This window comes from Accipiter gentilis, chromosome Z (assembly GCF_929443795.1).
Source record: "Accipiter gentilis chromosome Z, bAccGen1.1, whole genome shotgun sequence".
NCBI lineage: Eukaryota > Metazoa > Chordata > Aves > Accipitriformes > Accipitridae > Astur > Astur gentilis.
Window position 1 is genome coordinate 42374003 of NC_064919.1, and position 22500 is coordinate 42396502.

At 36.8% G+C, this 22500-nt stretch overlaps 1 protein-coding gene across 8 annotated transcripts in view; it reads right to left on the bottom strand.

Annotated features, from left to right (window-relative positions):
* The window catches only part of ERCC6L2 (ERCC excision repair 6 like 2), a 76421-nt gene that overhangs the window by 12180 nt on the left and 41741 nt on the right, over window positions 1-22500 (bottom strand). For 4 of the 8 annotated variants that reach the window (XM_049796238.1, XM_049796240.1, XM_049796239.1 and 1 more), the window contains 3 exons: window positions 20338-20492; window positions 5465-5652; window positions 2274-3492 (listed from right to left, as the gene is read on the bottom strand). In XM_049796238.1, the coding sequence (XP_049652195.1) occupies window positions 2523-3492; window positions 5465-5652; window positions 20338-20492 (1313 nt within the window). In that variant the 3' untranslated portion in view covers window positions 2274-2522. Of the gene's footprint in view, window positions 1-2273; window positions 3493-5464; window positions 5653-6764; window positions 6935-13731; window positions 14096-20337; window positions 20493-22500 lie in introns of those variants that run through there. The other 4 variants (XR_007505153.1, XR_007505152.1, XM_049796242.1 and 1 more) reach the window with 4 other exon arrangements.

Genomic DNA, 22500 nt, shown 5'->3' on the forward strand with positions numbered 1-22500 from the left:
ATTTGCTTTGGCTGAAACACAGCAGCCAGAACAGGCACCCAGCAGCTGTCATGTTAAAGTCAGAGGAACACACAATACACAGCACTACAGAGAGAAATCTGCCTAAAAAGCAGAGGTGGCATGAAGCAGGGACTTCCACCAGTGCCTTCCTCAAGCATATACTGCTGTATAAACAGGCTCAAAGGGTAATGGAGTTAAATAACTTGTCAGGTATGATCAGGAACATGGATTCTCTGTGCTTTCAATGGTGGAGGGACCTGTGGTGCACACACCCAGTCTATTCGAGTCATTATTCCTTGAATTACAAGTCATCTGCATAGGTGAGGTAACGGTCTGACTTGAAACTGGATGGTTGGCTGAATCTTCGTAATTGTGACTGATCACTACAGGAATCCTCCAGGTGGCAATTTTGGATAACAATTCTCCCCTTCTACTCCACTCTCACAAGACCCCACCTGGACTACTGCACCCAGATCTGGGGTCCCCAGTACAAGGAAGACATGGATCTGCTAGAGCACGTTAAGAGGAGGGCCACAAAAATGTCAGAGGGATAGACTGAGAGAGTTGGGGTTGTTCAGCTTGGAGAAGAGAAGACTCCAGGGAGACCTTATTGCAGCCTTTCAGTACTTGAAGGGGTCTTAAAAGAAAGACTGAGAAAGATTTTTTACCAGGGCCTGCATGACAGGACAAGGGGTAATGGTTTTAAACTGAGAGAGGGTTAGATTTAGAACAGACATGAGAAGGACATTGTTTTTGTGATGAAGGTGGTGAGACACTGGAACAGGTTGCCCAGAGAAGTTGTGGATGCCCTGTTCTTGGAAGTGTTCAAGGCCAGGTTGGACGGGGCTTTGAGCAACCTGATCTAGTGAAAGATGTTCCTGCCCATGGCAGGACGGGTTAGCCTAGATGATCTTTGAACGTCCCTTTCAACTCAAACCATTCCTTGATTCTACGATCCCATGGTTCTTGAAATTCCCTCAGGCAGCTAACCTCTGTGCCTAGTCCAATTTGTGTACTTCAAATGTGGTAAGCAAAATCCTTGGTGAAATGTCCAAGACACTCAGGCTGTTCCTGCTGCAGAAACAATTAAAGCATCATAGCGGAGCAAACTGACATCGCACAACAAGAACTACAATTAAGTAAGCATAATATGAATGACAAACCTTTTGACTACCAGCAGAAGCTGAATTCAAGCTGCAATACACTCAACAGTAACGTTCAATGTTAACAGCAGACTAATTCAACAGAAGATTAGTTAATTTTATCACAAAGTTACCTAACTGTGATTTTAAGAGTATGGACAGCCTGAGGTTAAAAAAAAATGTATCCACACAAATGCCCACAAAATTGCTCATACTAAATATTCATGTTTTAAATAATTAAAGAAAAAAAAAATCAATCAACAATCTGCATGTTAATTGCATGATATTTCTAAGTGCACATGCAATAACAATAATGCACTCAAATTTTTTTCAGAATACAATACTCACAAAATTAAACTTGTTTCATTTCTTAAGCTGAGCAAGAAATAAGAGTTTTCCCAGTATAAACCATATTTGGGTTTTTTCCTATCAGATACTCAAATGTATGAAATAGAGACAACAGTGAATCTGAATTACTGAATGGCATTAGAATTTTCCTGAAATTCACTAGGAAAAAGTGTATTTTTAAAAAATTTTATTTTAAAAGACTATTGCCTCTCCTCTTCCCTTGCATAGAACAGTGAGTAACAGCAACACATTGGCCAGACCACATCATCTCACAAAGACATGATGAAAGTCCATAAAAATAAAAAATGGGAGATGAAAGTGCAATGAGAGACGAAATTTGATACCCAGCATCATTTAATGTGCTGTAGGTCTTGCACTGAAAAAGAGCAAACAAACAAAAATTCATGATTCTTCACATCAAACAAGCTGAGAAATTCACTGCCGTAAGATACTGAAGACAATTAGAAGTGCCACAGCTTCAAAGAGAGACTGAGCAAAATCACAGGGGAACAATAAAAAAGAAAGAGAAAAAAAAAAAAGAAAAAATTCAAAGGCTATTAGGCACAAAGATATCATCCCTGTCTCATGAAGTCCCTGAGTCTCTAGTAGCTCAGAAAATATGTGGAATATAATTGTCAAATCCGGTTAATATCATTATATTCTGCCAAGATGACTGAGGGTGTCTAAAGGTATGTAAAGGGGAAAAATTACTTACTAATGCTACTGAGTCTAGGAATATAATCAGAATTCAAGAAAACAAAGTGCAGTCAGAACATTCAAAAAAGTTTAATTTAAAATTAATATATCATAGCTTACAATACATAGTACATAAGCACCATTATACACATACGTACTATACAGATGTAATTACATATATATTCACATCTGTAAAATGTGTATCTGTATCATCATAAATATGAATTCATCACTTTGCTTTTAATTTCATGGAGGTATCACGTTTTGCTGCATACTGCTGAAGTTGTGGATATTCTAGCAGAACATTAAAATAATTACAACTCACATAAAAAACTTTCATTTTACTACATTACAAGATGTAGCAGTGGATGGTTCATCTGAATCATCTGGACTGTATTTTTTCCACAGAAAATTTTCATTTTTTTTCCAAAGAGAACTTTCACACACTTCTCTCTCTTCTGTCACTGGGGGATGAGGTGCTCTTTCACATAGCTTCTCTATGACTGTTATGTCCGTGAGCTTTCTGAGGCTCTCCTCATTCTTCTCATTCAGCATGTCCCAGAAATCTTTTGGTCTCTCCTTTGATTTTTCTGCTTGCCCTGAAGGGAATCTCCTTGGTGATTCTGTAGGCCCATTTCCATCATTTCTGAAGAGGTCATCGAGAATAGAGGTATCTCCAAGCAAGTCCACAAAAGACTTTTTCTTACAAGTCTGAGCTTTTCTCTCCCCATTTTCTGACTGAGACGGGGATCTTTTTCTTGGCAGCCGTGTTCCTTCCGAGTCCTGCTGTCCTTCACAACTTTTTACAGGCAGCACCTCAATTATTTCTGATTTACTGCTTAATGAGCCAGATGCCATAAAATCCTTGAATGCCTGACTGTTTCTCCTTTCGATATGTTGAGTAGCAACAGTGGGTGATTGTTTACATTTTGCATCAACACACACATCTTGCAAGTAGGAGTCATTGTGAAGCTGCTCTACTCCTCCTTTACAGCTCTGCTGGCTCTGTGTTTCCGTAGTTCCACTCAGACATAGGCCTTCAGCTGATGAAGATCTAGATCTTCCAAAATTAACAATGGCTTTTCTTTTTCTGGAGTGTGTTGTACCCAGTTCTCTTTCCTCATAGTCGTGTGAAGCTTGTTCTGATATTTCAACTGGGAAGAAAGACTCCATCTCTGGATGCTTGGAAATGTAGAATTCCTTCAACATCTTCTGCCTTGTTTCTGATGTAGCTTTTGCAATATGTTCTGCGAGTTCTTCCACTGATCTCATATTAAAGTGGGATACCATTTCCTCAAATTGCCTCCTGTAATTATCAAGAAGTAAAAATATGTTATTTTGATACTGTTAGCTAGAAAAAAAAGCAGCTTCCAAGCAATTAATTCAATTCACCTACTTCCCATATCCCAGAAAGTAATCACTAAAAGTAACTTCCTTATTAGGAGCATTGTTTGCTTTTATTAGCAAAGAGAAGGAAGAACGATGACCTTAGAAGAACTGAAGTGCCTTCTGAATCCCGGATTCCAGTGTAATTTCCTCAGTTTACGATCCAAAGGGTTACTGACTTTCAGCGTAGGTAAGCTATCACACCAAAGGACCAAATTTCAGAAGGTCTTTAGCTACCAAAAGGATGCAGATGGACTAATGGTTGAATGATGGTGGGTTTGTTGGTTTTTTGTTGTTTGGGGTTTTTTTTTTGTTTTTTTTTTTTTTTGTTTTTTTGGGGGGGGGGGGGGGGGGCGACGACAGGGGACAGACAGGCAGGAAGTAGTAGCTCAAACTCCTTTTAAAAGGCTTGATAAACAAGAGCTGGAGAAACACATTCACAGGAGGCAGAGACTGTCCCCTCCATCCTATCCAGTAAGCTATGGAATATTTGTTTCCACTAAGAGGCCAAGCTCTAACTAAAGGAGGTCCCCCTAATTGAGTTAGCCATAGTCTAGGGTCAGGTAACCTAACTGGAAGGCTGGAGAGGTGGGTTTATGCTACCTTGTCAGAGAAAGGACATGAAACATGTTGCCTTTCCTGTATGAGGGCTCCAATAAGCAGTGAGATTTAACCCTGTTTAGCCTCAAATACCACTTGACTGGCTAGCTCCAACTATACCCCTTGTGTGTGGTGGCTGCAGACAGCTTCCCACTCTCCCTTACAACTACAACACAAACTGAGGCACCTACTCATCCTCATTCATTGCACAGCATATCCAGATGTACTAAGTCTAACTGCAAGCCAGGTTTTAACATATGACCTGCTTAATGTTTAAGAGAGAATTTGCTTAAGCTTTTTGCTAGATAATGGCTTTAGGATCTTAGAATAACACCCTTAGTTATTTCATTGCCTTTGAAAATTTTACCTCAACAAATTATTGATAACTACGATTACAATTTTGAACATTTTTGGCATGAAGGGTTCTCTACCTGCCTCTTAAATATTTAGAATTTTCAGTATCTATAATAGTAAGCAAGTCTGGCACTTCAACAGTAACAGTTTGGACAGCTGAGGCCAGCTGGCTAATATGACAGATTCTGAACACTTACAGGTATTACCTAGATACCAACTCTGATATAGTAATTTAATTATCTCAAGGACAAATTGAAAGTATATACCAAATCCCAGTTCTATAGGTTTGCCTAGTTAGCTACAGCTTTCCACTTTCTAGTTCCACATACCATATGGCTATTGTTAATGAACTTCAATCTATATACCAATGGAATTTAAGTATTTGTATTAATAATAGCAACAGTTTGGGGAAAAAGGGAAAACAAGGAGATAGAAAAATTATTATCCTTCCAAAAATGAGGGGGGAAACAAAACGTTGAAAGAAATATTAAAAAATATTGAGCACCAAGTTAAAAAATAAACACAGAGTCCAATTTTTTTAATAGTCCTTCAGTGAAAGTAATGAGATCTGGGCAAAACCAGTAGCCAGTCAGAAGCTCACACTATAGAATTTGTTTCTATACAGTTTAAACATTGGTTTGTAGTACTTCATGATGCACATACCAGGAACACTCATGGTGATGACATCTGCACAGCTATGTAATATATGACACATTGAATCAACACATTAAAGTGATTTCTGGGTTCGGTTCATTTTCTTAATCAATTATGGTACTCTTTGTATAGTGTGAGTGTAAGTTTCTCATTAGTTCTGCTCTTGCCGTAGAAAATAATCAGTATTCCCTGAGTATGGTTGAAACGAAGACAAAAGCAACTGCCCAGAGGAAAGTTCATTTCAACCTTAGAATTTTATTTGCATCTGACCAAAACAGTCTTACCTGCGGATTCCTTTCGGTGTCTTTCCAATCAAGAAAGTGGTTGAACCTACTCTGTGTACTTTTTTGTTTTTCTGGGTCACAGGATGCATAACATACAGGTGATGTTGATTACTGTTTGCCAACATTTCTTGCCCTCTCTTAACAATGTTGTTCTCTGCTGTATTGTCTTCTGGGGTTTCTTCATTTTTCTAGTAAAATGAGACATGGAAATCATCAAAACAGCTGTGTCTCTGACATAATGATGAGTTCTATTGCACTCAATTCTGTCGCTCTTAGCTAGCACTCAATCTTGTGAATGTTAAGACTGGGACTGAAAGCTGCAGTGTAGACTCCCTATTCCATCACAAACATCCAGGGACACTGAACGCAAGTCTTGATTCTCTAAGAGTAAGGTGGGATATTTTTCCAAACAGGTTAATTGTGAGGCTAAATGAAAAATCTCTGTAAGTTCTCCAATGCAAAACCAGGGGTTATATAAATACCTAATCCTGTGCCACAGGACCCAAATCTCAGTTACAACCTCCAAATATTACTATAAAATAGAAAATGCCTGTGTCAATAGCTTACAGTCTTAATAGATACATAACAACTTCCTGGATTAATTTATAAAGATTAATGGCTAATTTGGATTCACTGCTTCCTGCTTGTTAATGTATTTTACACAATTCTTGCACAGTATTTATTCAGAACTCTTAGTCACTTTAGCAAAGTACTAAGTTTGAGTTACTTACTCAAAAAAAACCTATAAATAATCACAACACCAAATTCAATGACACCAAAGTTAAGGTATAAACATTTTTGTCAGTATCACAATCTCCAACACACACGCGCGCACACAATTACTCAGAATTGTAAAGATACTTTTGGAAGAGGTATCACTATATTAATGTATAAAGGAACAGGACAAAAAAGTTACACATTACGCTTTTGTTGTAATACTGGTAAGATTAAAAGCTAATGTTTTAATCAAATTCAAGAAGATTGTGCTACAGATCAACTCATCACGCATTGACAGTCAGTGTCTTGCACAAAAATATTATCCTATTTACACCTTAGTTATTTTTAAGAAACTCTCACAAGTTCTTATCAAAATCTTCCCTTTGCCAAAAGGCAAGCCAAGGGAAACATGAAAATTAAAGAACATGTTTGAAAAGCCAGGAAAAATGGAAAAAAACGAACTGGAAGAGCAACATTACTTTTTTTTTTTAAATGAGATCAGGGAAAGAATAACTGCTTAGTGATGTCCTCAGTCCCTCTACTAACACTGCTTTAGAGATGAAAACACAAACTGTGTTCACACCTTGTCATCTGCAGTTCAAAATTTGGTTTTGGATCTACAATGTTTCTTCCCAATGTGTTTCTATTTGATCCATGTCCACTTCCTTTATTTCCACAGGCTGTTCACAATGTTCTTCAACTTTAGGATCCCACATCTGTTCTCAATCCATTACTTTGGCAAGTAACCTCAAACTAGCATACAGAGAGAGATGTTAATATTAAGCAACCTACAGGCATAATTTTTCACTCTTTAAGCTAGATGCACAACTCCAAAGACTAAAATTTCACTGCACTATTAAAAGTTATAATACACAAAAGTGAAACCAGGGCCCCAATTAAGATAAAAACCTTATTCTCCCAATAATGTTATGATGATAGTAACAAAATTAAGATTGAATTAGCAGATGTTATCTACAGCATAAATATTCTACAGTTATCCTACTAATTCTGTATACATTTAAGATGTTCACAAATTTTATTTTATTATTATTTTTTTTTAAGATATGCAGGGATAATACAGATCTTTACTTGGGAAAGGTATTTTAAAAGAGGAAAACAATGCTAGTTTTAAAATATATGTATTTTGATAGAATTTTTGCATGAAAAATATTCATAGTATTCAGCTTGCACTAAGATAAGACCTAGTGTATGTGTCACTATCAGGAAATCAGGATTGTATAATTTAATTCAAGCAGGGATAACTTGCATAGAATACAAGCCTAACCATGTCAATGCCTGTCTTAAAGTATTTTAAAACACCCATATGTGTGCATCCATCTACCTCTTATTAAACAAGACCAAAGTATATGAGGCAGCAATACTTTGGTTTACACATCTATTCAAACACAGGAGATTAAAAATCTCTTTTGGAAAAAAGCCAAATGTTGTAAACACACTGAAAGTTGTAAAATTGCTTGTCTTTGCAGAATTAATGTAAAAAGTACTGCTAATTGCAAATAAACTCACAAATGGCATATTTAGTTCTGGAAGTACAAAACTTGTAAGTACATTGACCCACACTACCAAACCCAAAAGAACAACAGCAAAATACCACCATATACACACAAAGAGCTCCTCTTCTACCTAAATTAGCTGCTCAAAGTTTTTCCCTTAAGGTAGAAAAAGTTGTTATAAACAAGTTACCCCAGGAGCTTGCTGCAGCTAATGCCAGTAAAAGCCCATGGCCACAGTGAGTTACTACTGAAAACTTATCTCAGCTCTCTGGCGCAAAGCCAATTGGTTAAATGGCACCCAGTTAGGCTGAAACACAACAACTGGCTCTGTTGAACTTCTGAACATTTTTGAAATTTTGCCAACTTAAATCCAGCCCCCAACTCCGAAATCCAATAATATATTTTTAAAAAACGATAAACATTTTGTCAGTAAAACTAAAACACTTATTTTGGTTTTTCTTAAGACGTGTCCATGTTCGCTAAAGGTCAAATCTGAAGTTTGTTACTCTAAGCAACACATGGATGAGGCTCTGGGTAGAGAGAAAGTTTACACACATAGATGAAAATATTCCCTGTATCTTTCTACTAGCATTACCATTAAAAAAAGTGAAAACTTCAGTCAACATTCCAGCACTGTCTACATTCCACACTATTTTGCTTTCTTTTGAATTTGACTTAATCTATTAGTATCCCTAATTATCGCCTCTCATGGCTGCTTTCTTTCTGATTCTCTTCAATATTTGCCTTCTCACTCATCATTGAAATCTATTTCATGATGAAAATTTCCTTTTAACAGCTCTATTTGCTGCTCCTTAAGCACTGTCTCTACCAAACTATTTTGTATATGTTCCTATTATTTGCTTGTACATGAAATCCCATGTTGACTTTACAGCATTGGTCTTGTTCAGCTGAATTATCATGTATATCATACATGTAAGACAATCTCACAAAGCAAAACGGAAATTACTAGAATTTGATTCAGCTAGGAACCTCTGACTCTTGTTCTTATATTACTGATACCAGTGCATTTAATCTATTTATATTCTTGAATGTCAGACCCTTTATGAATTAATAAATCTTATGACCGAAAGAATGGAGTAATAAAGACAATAAAAATCCTTCCAACACAAGAAGTATTCTGTGCATTTGGAAGTGCACATTATCTTTGTATCTTATTTTTGTTTTATCTTTAATTTAAACAAAGTACTGTATATTAATAAATATACTGAAGTACAAGTGTTGCTGAACTTCTTGAAAGGAGATTGTTATGATACAAGATCTGATTATAATGCATTTGAATCATTATTGGAAAACTGGAAAGACAATAATGGTCAGTCCACAAGTAGAAAAAAAGAAAGGAGAATTAAGAACAAGTAAATTGTTTTTGTAAAAAAAAAAATCCAACTCTTTTGCCAAATAGCAAGTCCAGCTTTGCTTTATGCTTCAGCCACATAACTAGTGAAAAACTGTTAACCAATTTAACACAGGGAGGAAAAAAATAGTTAACTCAAATGGCACAAACAGCGAGACAAATTCTTTCTCCTGAAATTAAAATTCCATCCAGTACCTAAATAAGTAATAGCATATGTTTTTCTCACACTAAAATGTAAATACGCCTAAAAGTTTCAAATACCTGATTATGGGCAAGTTATTCTGAATGACAACTAAAATCACAGTACAGAAATCCAAAAGCATTCTTGCCAAACATTATACCATCACACATATACAGTGTGTTAAAACATATTCTTTATGTACTGCATAGTGTGTCTTCTGATAAGCCTTCCGAAATATGTGACACAAAGCTAAAGAAGTATGTAGTATAGAATACAGTATCTGTTACATGTATTTAAAAAGAATTTTTACAAAAAGATTGACAGCAATCATGAAAGCAGCTAGTGTTTACTAAATGTTTAACTACATTAAAGACAATATGCATTTGCAGTGCATGTTATGAAATATCCATTGTTCAAAGTGGAAAGGTTTCACTTAGACTTGACCACATACTTAGAGGCCGTCTGATAAGTTAAGTGCACCTATACTGAATAATCCCTAACACCATTGCACATTTCTGTATTCTTCACATTTTCTCCTTTCTCAAACTAGTACCTTGACAGGGGAAAAAAGGTGCAGCAAAATAACTCCTTCAACATCAAAGATAAAAAAAATTTCAATTCCGTTACTGAATTTAACATTTTTACTACTTTGTTCAACTTTGTGCACTTCCACTTTTGAAGAAAAACTTCACACAAAGTTCAAAAGAAATAACTTATTTTCAAAGGCATACATATAAGACAAAGATACAAGTTGTTTAGCAGAAGGCAACATTTTTTTTTATTCAAAAAATTACACGAGAAAAGGTTACACCACAGAAATTATCCCAGCAAAGGGAAAGAAATATATCTAATGAAAGTACAGTAAAATGAAACTGTGAAGTGTTACTGCGAACTAGGGAAAATAACATGTATAAGTGCAGCCACTCCTTCCCGTCTTACACTTGTTTTCTTATCCTACCCCTACTTCATTTACTGCACTTACTCTGACAAGGCTTTCCATATACTGCAACAGGATAGAAGAGGATTTATTACATAGTTGTGCAGAAAATAGTTTTTAAGGTATTCAGAAAACTCAGGGACTCTTACCACACATGAAAAAATACTTCAAAGAAAGCATTTAGCTTCACCCTTCACAGTTCAATTTAGTCTATGGGTTTTCAACATAAACATGTTACATTTTCCTACCACAGAAGATACTTCCCTCCATTCCTTCTTCTTTTGTTATGTATGTCTCTTATTCTTAAAAGTATGTATCAAGTTTGGGATACCAATAATGAGTTTCCATTTCTTTGAGTTACATATTATATACAGGCTGTAGTCAAGAGTCCAGCAAAAATGGTAGCATCTGCACATTTAGAGTCCCACACCAGTTCATATTTAAGGGTAATGCTCTTCAAGAAGAGCAAAACCATGCAGCTGAGCATCAAGCGAAAATTTAAGTGCCACAGTGCAGCAGTCACTTCTAGAGATTCCACCTAGAATCTGCAACAACTCTTGGATCTGTTTGCTTCACGTGACAATCTGTCTCCTGCTGCATAGTTAGAGAAGTTTTAAAAATAGTAGACACCTACCAAAACCAATCTTTGTCTAACTTTGACAGCACAAAACTTCAGTATCTGTTCTTCCTACAACAGGTATAAAGAGGTGGCTCTATGCTCTGGAGCAACAAATGCTAATCCACATATAGGCGTTCTTAGACACGACTGAGATGACTGGACACTTCAAGCCTCTGACTTCCCTCTTCCTCTCTTTAGCCCCTTCAAGAAAGGCAAAAGAACAATATTCATCTTTTTAAGTACAACAAGATGAAAATGTATAGGAGAGTAAGTGACCACAGGCTAGCAGTAAGCAGAGCTGTCTAACATTTGTGGCAATTCCTCAAGTCACCAGACTTAAAGAGAATAATGAACTTCCTTCAAAAGCCTGAATCTGAAGTTGAAAACACATTTGCATAATTATTCCTCAGCCACAGTTGTACTTTGTCTGAGCATCTTCCTCTCTTTTACTGCCTGACTACCAAAAGTATCACTATGGTAAGTATCTTGACAGATACTGACTTCCACTCAGCAATAAACCTCTCTGACTTCTCCACTCACAGCTGAAACAGTGTTAACAGGCTTTTCTCTTCAGGTATGCATGAAACAACTGCTGCCAGATATCCAGGATACTTTCCATTGCATAGTTTCATTGTTTGTTTTCATTTCTAAAACAAACAAAAAAGGCTGCCTCAAAACTCTAGCTGCCTTACAGTCACCCATACCATACAAAAGCATGAAACACGCTGAAATCAGTATGACTGTCCTCTTAAAACACAGCTTACAAGCAAACAACAAACCCTTATGCCATATTCTACTTTTATATTTTCCCACTCCCCTCAAAACCTGAAAAAACACTTGACTTTCCAGATATAGTGTAAGTTGCAGTGGGTTTTTGATGATTGTTATTATTTTGATGAGGTGATAATTACTGCATTCCAGTGAATTTATCTACCCAAATTACAGTTCTAAATGATTTCATCTAATCTTTTTTTGCTTTATAGTTTTCATTGTTTTTTTCCCTGGGTACTTTTCCCATAATATGTATGAATTACTATGACCCTTCTATATGTTTTTCTTGAACACATGTTATTCCTAGATATTGTTTTTATCTTACCTATGTTTTCTCTACTTGTCAGGACATATATAAGTACTCTGAAACGTTTGCTACCCAACTGCTCATTCTTGGTCTTGTTTCCTTTTCTCTTCTACATGTACACACGTCAAACAAGAATTTCTTCCTAAATTATTCTGCATGCCAAGGAAGACAAAGTCTAATAATGTCCACATAAAACTTCATGTACTTTCTCTAAAAATGAGGTCCACATGGTCAAGATAATAAAAAAAGTTATCAAACAATGAGACTGTCTCTACCTTCATGTGATTCTTAAATAAACCAGAATTACTTTTCTACTTACAGAGGACACACTACTGAACTTCAGAGGGTTATGGTGAGTTACACACTCCACAGTTTGAAATAAGCCTGAATCTTATCATATTCTAGAATGATTTCTGATGTGGACATTAATTTTTCCCTCTGAATTTAATTTCCTTAATTGAAAAGCAGTCTCACTCAGACTGAATTTGTCTACTGTTCTAACAAAATAGGATTGTAGAACGAGAATTAGAGGTAATGGTATAGCTAATGGTCAGTACCACAATTGCCTTAGAAAATTAAGCTAACCTATCTTAAAATTTTAGAATACTCTAGGACAACTGCATTTATAGTTGTACTTTCTGAACTAAACAAAGCTACTCAGCATATTAGCTATGAATACAAAGTTATCTAATATTTGATAGTATCACAGCAGACCAATAGCTGAAATATTCTTCAAGCTACGAAAACAGTTAAGACTTATTCTGGGTCTAAATTACTCATCCAAAAAACTCTGTCAACACTAAAAGACCAGTACTTAGCTATACCTGCTCATAAAAGTAAAGAAATTTTATCAGAGTAATATGCAGTTATTTTCCCCTGTTGTCATATCTAGCTTTTCTGCTTGTATAAACTGAGACCAAGGACATTCTGTAAACTCTAATCTTTTGCTTGGTAGCGAAGAACTGACTACTAAGTCAATTGAGGACGGATAGTGTTCCCTCTATTTTCCATCTACTTCTGAGTCTGTTTCTTCTCCAATCAGGTAACAGAGCAAGAATTTATCATTGGGAGCAGTTTTATTTAATTTGTTGACTCTTTAACAAAAATAATTCCTATAAGCCATATCACTTTCTTGCACCAAAAATCTGATCATCAATCAACAGTTATTACTACTGTTTAGAATGAGAGGAGATAATCAGCCTATCTCAGAATTCAAAGCTAAGATAATTGCTTACTCCAGCAGAAGCCTGTGGATTTGCACCTATCTTCTTTCACTCTCTCAACCCTCCATCAAACAGTAGCAAAACCAAAAGCCATGCACATACACCATAATGAAAATGCAACTACATGCTTCACAGAATGCCATATATGAACACACTGCATCTAAAAAATACAACTAAAAGCCATACTGAAATGGTTAATTCCATTGTAAACTGAAACACTAAACTCAATAAAGCAGCGTTACAGGCCAATCATTTGGGAACAATTATTTTAAAGCTGAACAGCATTTCCCACCCTAGAAGAGCAAGGATAATGGAATGTTATCTCCCAAAAGTCTAGTCTTTGTAAACAACTATCTAAACTTGTTGAATCTGAAAGCTGTGCAAACACGCTGCGATCAGAGTTACTATAACTGATAGAAAGTCTTTGTTTAAATAATCTACAAAATGTCAATGTAATACAAATAAGATAAAGAGGAGTTCTTAATGACACAACTTTTGTATTTACAGTATTCTCAACAGCACTTAAATCTGCATTGGAGATACAAAGGGCACATTTTTTCCGAGGCTGACAGCGTGCTTAGTTCTCTCATTTACACCACATTGCAATAACATAAAGAGGGGTTTACCATTAATCCAGGTTTTACTACAAAGAATCCCGTTATTTCTCTGTCAAACACTGGCAAGAGTGCCAAATGTCTGTCATCCAATTCAGAGGATTAAGTCTTCTTTTATAGTGTGATTCTTGTACGAATTTAAAAAAATACAGATATAGTTTCTTAGAGCTGGTCACAGTCTATATTTTGGCCTGAATTCATGCCGCAGAGGTTGAATATGACAGCTGGCAGGAAGCTGAGGGGAGAATACATCCTCCCCCTTTTCAGTCACCACATTTCTGTTGCCATAGTGATTAATCCTCAATTGAAAGGCTCTCTTTGTATATTTCTTTTCAGTAAAACTTTAAGTAAACTTAAGTTGAAAACATGCAGTTGACTGGGGAAAAAAAAAAAAAAAGAAAAAAAAGAGTCCATATATTCAACAGGTACAGTACAAGTTCTTGTGACTAACACTTTTCCACATATTAAAAAGTGCAAATTAGGGCTAATGTGGGACTTCATCAGTTTTTTAAATTATTTAGTTTGTCCTGCTCCCATTTTTTGTCTTTTTTGTGAAGCTTCCCAAGCCTTCTCCAAAGTCTTCCCCATGCTCCAACCCCCCACCCCAAGGTTCCTATTGAAGAAATACTACACAAATTCAGCTTTATAGAAACTAGAGAAAGCCTGTTCCAGACTTCTGTACTTGTGTAAAACTTTTCAGGTAGGCTGGTTTTGCTAATTAACACAAAAATTAATTAGGAAATTAATTAAGTAATACAGTAATTTAATTCAGAACAGACTAGAAATATTAGCAGAAGATATTTCACCTTGCCTCTGGGAGGCTTCTATTTCTTATGGTAGGTAAAAAAAAAAGCTTCACAAATAACAGTGCAAGTTATCCAAAAAACAAAGTAAGTAAAAAGCTGCACTGAAAATCAGCCAGGTTGCTTTGGAACTTGGAACCCACCAGAAAAAAAAGGATCAAAAAAAAAATCAAAACCTCTAAAAATAGTTAGTAGATGATTAAGGTCTTAGAGAAGTTGTTAACACTTCCATTTTTTCCCCCAAATTAATAATGTCAGAATAACTTTGAGCAAAATATCACATGAATTACTCGAGACATTTCCCCCCTCCCCCTTCCTGAAAGGCTGAAATAACTGTAGGTCTGCTCTGAAAATTATAGTCTGGCTTTGTAAGTCCACCATGTCCAGTCTACAGGTTCATTTCACATGTTTTCTTTTAGAAGTTTTTGTTTTCAATATCCTTCCTTCTGTAGCTACACAAGATAGTTGTTCTTTTTGGTTTTCAGCTACCTTCACAGACAGCGATGGGGTAAGAGACAATAATCTTCCACTTTTTTCATGAAAAAACAATGAATTTTTAATTAAGTCTATTTGCACACGTGTAAACAGACGACTTGAATTTAAACTAAAACACAGAACACAGATTACTCCATGTCATTAAATCAGGCTAAAACCAACAAAATAATGCAGGAAAAAAAAGTTATTTATTCTAGTAGGCTAACTTTTAGTATAATCATCTTCCCTTACACTTCTACACAAAAGACCAGAAAACCCTTCTTAGGAATAATCTTCTGTGAAATAGCATAGCAAGTGTGTTTTGTGGTCATATGCATAAGGAAGCAACAAAGGCCAGATGTAAGTAATTTTTACTGGAGTGGATCTCTGCCACACTAAGTGACATGCATTTTCTACCCTTAGGTGTTTACAATACTGAAGCCTGGTGTGATTCTCCCTGCATCATAGCATCACAGATCTGACCATAATTTCTGCCTTAACACTTATGACTTGCTATGAAAGATTACAAATAGCCAGAGATCTTAGACTGCAAAGAGCTATTTGACTGCTTTCTGAAATACTTAGGTTCTGTGATGTACAGTAACTTCCTAGAACTAAAGAAGTTGAGAAGTGTTATTAACCTATAATACAGTATGATCTGTATCTCCAAAATTTCTTCAGGAACAGCTGTCTGCCATGCTTCTGCATGGAACAGGCTCTTAAACACCTCTAATTATTGATACTTCAGTGCCTTCCACATAACCAGCACCACAGGAAACATCAGCTGTTTGAGGGAAGATTATCATGCTGTTATTATGTCCTTTCTTCTCAAAATCTACATAGATCTGACACTGCCAGTTGTGGTCAATGGTCAGAATACGGACAATCTTCAGATACAGGATAATACGTACAGTTCAGAAACTGCTGGTAGTAAGTTAAAATATTTTTACTGTAATTCTAAGTATACTACATTTAAGGTATATGAAGTATATAAATGTGCTATCTAAAAAAAATATAATAATTGTTAGTCTTTTTAAGTACCTTCCTGATTATACTTGCAAAATAAAGTATAAGCAGATCTCCACTGCTGTAGATGACTATTTATGAAAGCCCCCTCTATAACAAGACAAAGTATCTCTCTTCATTGAAAATGCTGCTCCAGCTCACTTAACAGCTACAGAATCTTCTTCTACCTTTATGCAATCCCATGGACTTCTGTGATAAAGGGAATATATTCCCCAAAACACAACTGATTTTCCTTTCTTCAGAATCATGTGATAAAAAAATCCTTTCACATTTCTTTGCTTCTACTACTGTCATATACAAACTACCTTCAGATAGTTATCTTTAATTCAGATGCTGGACAGGATTTATTTGACTAATGATATTCAACCAAAATATGGTTTATTCTCTTGCTTGTACAATTAATGCATACTTTATACTGTTACTACTTTTAGCTTTTATCTCACCTTTTATAGCTGATAAGTTGTAACAGAGCTTTCATGATATCCTACTTTATTTCTTGATGCCAGACTTCATATTCTGGTTGCTGTTACCTAACTGTATTTTCAATAGCCATAAAGAATTTATGGAAGGAAATACACACTAAACAAGCATTCAGTACCATAAACATGAACATTCTAGCTAAACTAGTCTGTCTGCACAATTCCTTTTAAAACGAACAAAAATACAGAGTATGACTGCATTCCCTACCACCTCTAGAGAAAGAAAAGTCAAAGGCTCTGCTGCAGTCTTGAAGCCAAATACCAGGACTGTTATGGAACCTGGAGCACAAAGCAAGCCAGAACAGAAAAGATAGTAGCAAGACCTATTTCTCACAAAAAGAACCAAGATTTTGTTCCCTTAGGCCTTTAAAGGTACAGAGCATAGCAGGTTAAAACAGTATGTTCTGTTACTTCAGAGAAAAGGAGGCTGGGATATATGAAAACCAGCACAGGTAACATTAAGGACAGATGGACTATTTATTACTGGATAAAAAGTACACTTGATTAAAACCTACAGTTTAAAAGGTTAAGAGATATTTGACTGAATTACATTAGTGCCAGCTGTCCAGATCCAATGCAGACCTTCTGAAGTCAAATTAAGGAAAGAAACTATCACCAAGACAAACACCTTTTCTTACCTCAAAGTTCAAATCTTACACTTTTAATAATCAATTTAAACCCAAACTTATTTATTCATTAGTTACTCATGTTCTTAAACAAGATGTTCTACACACCTTTAAAGCTCTCTTTTGAGGAACAAAACTCTCTGCCCCCACCGTTTCTACCTTGGCTCTCAAGGAACTTCTTCCCATGCAAACTCTCTCACTCTGAAGGAAGAGTCCTCACAGATTTTGCAGTCTGCTCCAGATTTAAGCAGTTTCTACAACTCAAGTGACTACATTAGTCTCCATGCTCCGGCAATAAAGGAAGGACTAATAAACCTAATTTATACTCCTTTTAGTACTACTAGTAGTAGTACTGCAGGGAGAAAACCAGGAAGAAGACTTTTTTTTTTTAATATTGCTTTCCAGCAACTTATTTTTGCTGTTACTCATATTCACCTAATTTCCATAAATTAGCTACTGAAACTAAAGAGCTTAACCTAGGATGCAAAAGTTCATTGGAATTTAGTGAAGCCAAATGTGATTAGGTGACTAGTCAACAGCAAGAAATCAACAAAATGTCAATGTTCTTAGAAGAGGTTGCCTTAACTGATTACTTTTGCATATTATTTATTATATTTTACTTATTGCTTATTACAACATTGGTTTTTATGCCTGTCATTCTAGGCTCACATGTAAGCAGGAAACAAAAATGTTTCACTCAGTCTTCAACCAAGATTTGTAGGACAAGCTGTATTTCCCAACTTACAACACATCAACTTCAGTGGAATACTTTGTTATTTTTTAAGTACTCTTGCATCCCTTTCCCAAATACATCAGTCATTTATTGAAAAATGTATTTAAACTTTAAGTCAGAAATGCATTATTATAGACAAATTGCAGAGTAAAACTGCAAAGCAGGAAGACAGAGTTGACATAGGTAAAAGGAACAGTGCAAAGGATATTTTACTTTTGTCCCAAATAGACCTATCTATGAAATGAAAAGAAGAGATGCCTCCCCCTCCTTTTTTTTTTTGATCCCTCCTACTTAGAGATAAGACAATTTGATTAAGTGTGCTTAAAAAGGGACAGAAATATTATCGGGGCATTATTCAGGAGCCTTCATGATGCTATCAAATAAAGCTTCAATATAAATACACTGTAAAAAAAGCTTCTAATTACGAATGTGATCATTGATAAGCAGAGCAAACAGAAACAGCTATACAGTTTCTGAGAACCAGTGTTAGACCAGTGATGCTAGAAAGTGACATCAGTGAGAAAATTTCAGCTGACAATTTTTTTCTTTAAATAACTATCAATTTATAATTAATATTCCAGTATTTAATACTATAATTTTATTTACCTAAAATAATGATGGAAATTTAAACTGTACAGCTGTATTTTTAATATTACACATAATGCTACTGTAATCTGCTGAAAAACTTTTTTATTAAACTTCACTTGAAATCAGGATTCTCTTTAAAACACAATTAGTTGCTTTGACAGCGAATGTCCTAACTTGAACTGATGGCAAATGAGTGAAAAATGACCAGCAAGGAATGATAGCCAGAAGCACAACGATGATGTTTTTCACAGAACACCTTCTAAAATAAAAATAAAATAATGAAGAAAGGAAAATAGTAGCAGTAACATTTTAAGTAGATCATATTTCAAAGTTGTCTATGAAGATCTGGCAGCTCTTTTAAGCAGAGCACAAAAAATTCAAAGCTCCGCATTTAAGAATAGGCAGCTATCTAGGGATTATTTCCAGATTAGTGCCTATACGTAAAAGAAAGAACAGGAAGCAAAGGCAGAGGCAGCCTTCTCCATAATTATTGATGTTTTTCTTCCTACTTAGATCTCCAGGAGGATTGACACTACTGTTGCTTCTGAGTGAAAAATAGATACCTTAGAAAAACTGACAAGTTAATCAAGAGAAGTTAATTTGTAATACTTGTAGTCACACAAACTCTAAACAATGAGATGTGAGTTACATGAACAAGACAAATGAACTCCCACAAACTAGTTTTGAACATAAGTGGATCAACAGACATTTACTCAAAGTAGTCTCTTCAAAGTTTTCTTTCATTTATATTTAGCTTTATAATGTTGTCATTGCCATTAAGTAAGTACCTTTCTACAGTATTCTTGAGTATTTTTGACCAACTTTTCTGTTAATAAGGGACATTCTTATGCAAATGTGTTAGAATTGAAAAGGCCTCACTTTTACTGGTTGGCCTGGTTTGATCTTCCCAGAGTAAAAATTCTTTGGCATCCCTGCTAATGGCTTAATTAAATACAGTACATCAACAACACTGGAAGAAACTCCTCTAGCCACCACGGATGTTCAACACCCCAGAACAACATAGTCTTATGTCTACAACTTCTATAGTGCTTGCTAACATGTCTGTAAAGACTAAACTGCACGTTTACCAATTACTTATTCTACGCTGTGGTTTATCTTAAAAATCAAGTCTAGGAAACTGCCAATGTTTATTACAAGGCAAACAACAAAGTGTCCAGATAACTAGAGTAGATTAAAACCACTATGTAATATGAACAAAAATCTGGAAGCTGTACCTGAATCTATTCCAGATTTGTATGTATTCCAAATGTAACTAAACAAGATGCACGACCAACAAAAAGCATAAAACATATCTGTTGCTGCAAATGAGTACCCACAGTAAACTCTAGTTTTACGTTTCAGACATTAAGCATGGAGAATTTAATGCATTGTAGCAACTGCATGTGTTCCCTCCCTACCCGCCCCCTCCAGAAAAATACCCCCAACCAACCTGTCTGCAAACTGATTTATGTTTGACTTTCTATGCTACAGAGATTCTGGCATGTACTGTGGCAACTGGATTTTTCTTAACTAGATCCAGGACAAACTTAAGTTTTTTCAAGCCTCAAACAGGGCAAACATGGCACAGAATTTGATTTCAAACACTCAATCTTTAATCTCACCATTTCTCTCACAGAAAAATCCCACAGAGGGTGCTGTGCTGCTTAATTCCCAACTCTCTCAGAGTTGGCCAATGTAGAAACTACCCCAAAAAACAAAACACAAATGTAATTTATTAGACCTCCATTTGAGCCTCCTCCTCCTCCCCCAGTGGCTTTGATCATTCACGGTGGCCATTAACAGAAAAACAAGTTTGTTAGAGCTTTTTAACATGAAAAATGAGGATAAAAAAAGAGCAAAAACAACATTTCCCAAACATTTCTCTTTACCTTGGCACTACAGACTGCTACATTAGCAGGGAGCTGGGAAAACTGCTTCAACTTAAATACATCTCGTACTGCCCACCGGCTCAAGCGATTCTCAGCCTTGCTGGATCCAACCACGTTCTGATTTGAATGAATATATGCCACTTCTTGAACACCATCTGATATATTAGGAGAAAGATACAATCAAAGATGTTGATTATTACAAAATCCTGAAGGTACACAGTTGCACTGAAAAAGGATATTCTAATTTTTAAAAGTTTTACATGAAAGTTGTAAGATTTGTTATGATTTCACTCAGCACCAGGTTTCTCAGCTCTATGAAATTAACAATTATACTTATTTAGATTTATCCAGACAGTTTAATACTGCTTCCATTTCAGTGTGTTTTTTTCAGATGGACAAAGAAGTTTGAAAGCATCTACAATTTAACGGCTGCAGTATTGTTTAAAGTCTCTAATAGAGTAAAATCCTCTCCATGGTATTTCAAACTCCCAGGTCATGTAGTTTTGTTGTTGGTTTTTTTTTCACAGAATCATAGAACGGTTTGGGTTGGAAGGGACCTTAAAGACCATCTAGGCCAACCCCCCCTGACATGGGCAGGGACACCTTCCACTAGACCAGGATGCTCAAAGCCCCATCCAACCTGGCTTTGAACACTTCCAGGGATGGAGCATCCACAGCCTCTCTGAGCAACCTGTGCTAGCACCTCACCACCCTCATAGTGAAGAATTTCTTCCTTATATCTAATACAAATCTACCCTCTTTTCTGTTTAAAGCCATTACCCCTTGTCCTATTACTACATGCCCTTGCAAAAAATCCCTCTCTGGCTTTCTTGCAGGCCCCCTTTAGGGACTGGAAGGCTGCTGTAATGTTGCCCTGGAGCCTTCTCTTCTCCAGGCTGAACCACCCCAGCCCTCTAAGCCTGCCTTCACAGAAGAGGTTCACCACCCTTCTGATCATCTTCATGGCCCTCCTCTGGACTTGTTCCAACAGGTCCATGTCCTTCTTATGTTGGCAGCCCCAGAGATGGACACAGTACTCCAGGCGGGGTCTCACCACACCGGAGTAGAAGGGTAGAATCACCTCCCTCAACTGCTGGTTATACTTCTTTTGATGCAGCCCAGGATGCAATTGGCTTTCTGGGCTGCAAACACACATTGCCGGGTCATGCTGAGCTTCTTGTCGACCAACACCCCCAAGTCCTTCTCCACAGGGCTGCTCTCAATCCACTTATCACTCAGCCTGTATTTATATACTTGAGATTGGCCCAACGCACGTGCAGGATCTTGTGTTTGGCCTTGTTGAACTTCATGATGTTTGCATGGGCCCATCTTTCAAGACTGTCAAGGTCCGTCTGGATGGCATCCCTTCCCTCCAGCACGTCAACTGCACCACACAGCTTGGTGTCGTTGGCAAACTTGCTGAGGATGCACACAACCCCACTGTCCATGTTGCTGACAAAGATGTTAAACAGAGCCAGTCCCAATACTGACCCCTGAGGAACGCCACTCATCACTGGTCTCCACCGGGACAAGCAGCCATTGACCATAACTCTGAGTGCGACCATCTAGCCAATTCCTTATTCACCGAGTGCTCCATCCATCAAAGCCACGTATCACCAATTTAGAGACAAGGATGTCGTGCGGGTCAGCAGCAAATGCTTTGCACAAGTCCACGTAGATGACGTCAGTTGCTCTTCCTTTATCCACCAACGCTGTAAGCCCGTCATAGAAGGCCACCAAATTTGCCCTTAGTGAAGCCATGCTGGCTGTCGCCAATCTCCTCCTTGGTTTCCATGTGCCTTAGCATAGTTTCCAGAAGGATCCACTCCATGATCTTGCGTGGCACAGAGGTGAGGACTGGCCTGCAGTCCCCCAGGTCTTCCTTTTTTTCCCCTTTAAAAATAGGCGTTATGTTTCCTCCTTTCCAGTTGGTGGAGCTTCTGCAGACTGCCAGAACTTCTCAGCTATGAAGGATAGTGGCTTAGCCACTTCATCTGCCAGCTCCCTCAGGACCCAGGGATGCATCTTATCAGGTCCCATGGACTTGTGCACTTTTGGGTTTCTTAGATGGTTTCGAACCTCATCTTCTCCTAGGGTGGGTAGTTCTTCATTCTCCCAGTCCCTGCCTTTGCCTTGTGTGACTTGTGCGGTGCAGCTAGAGCA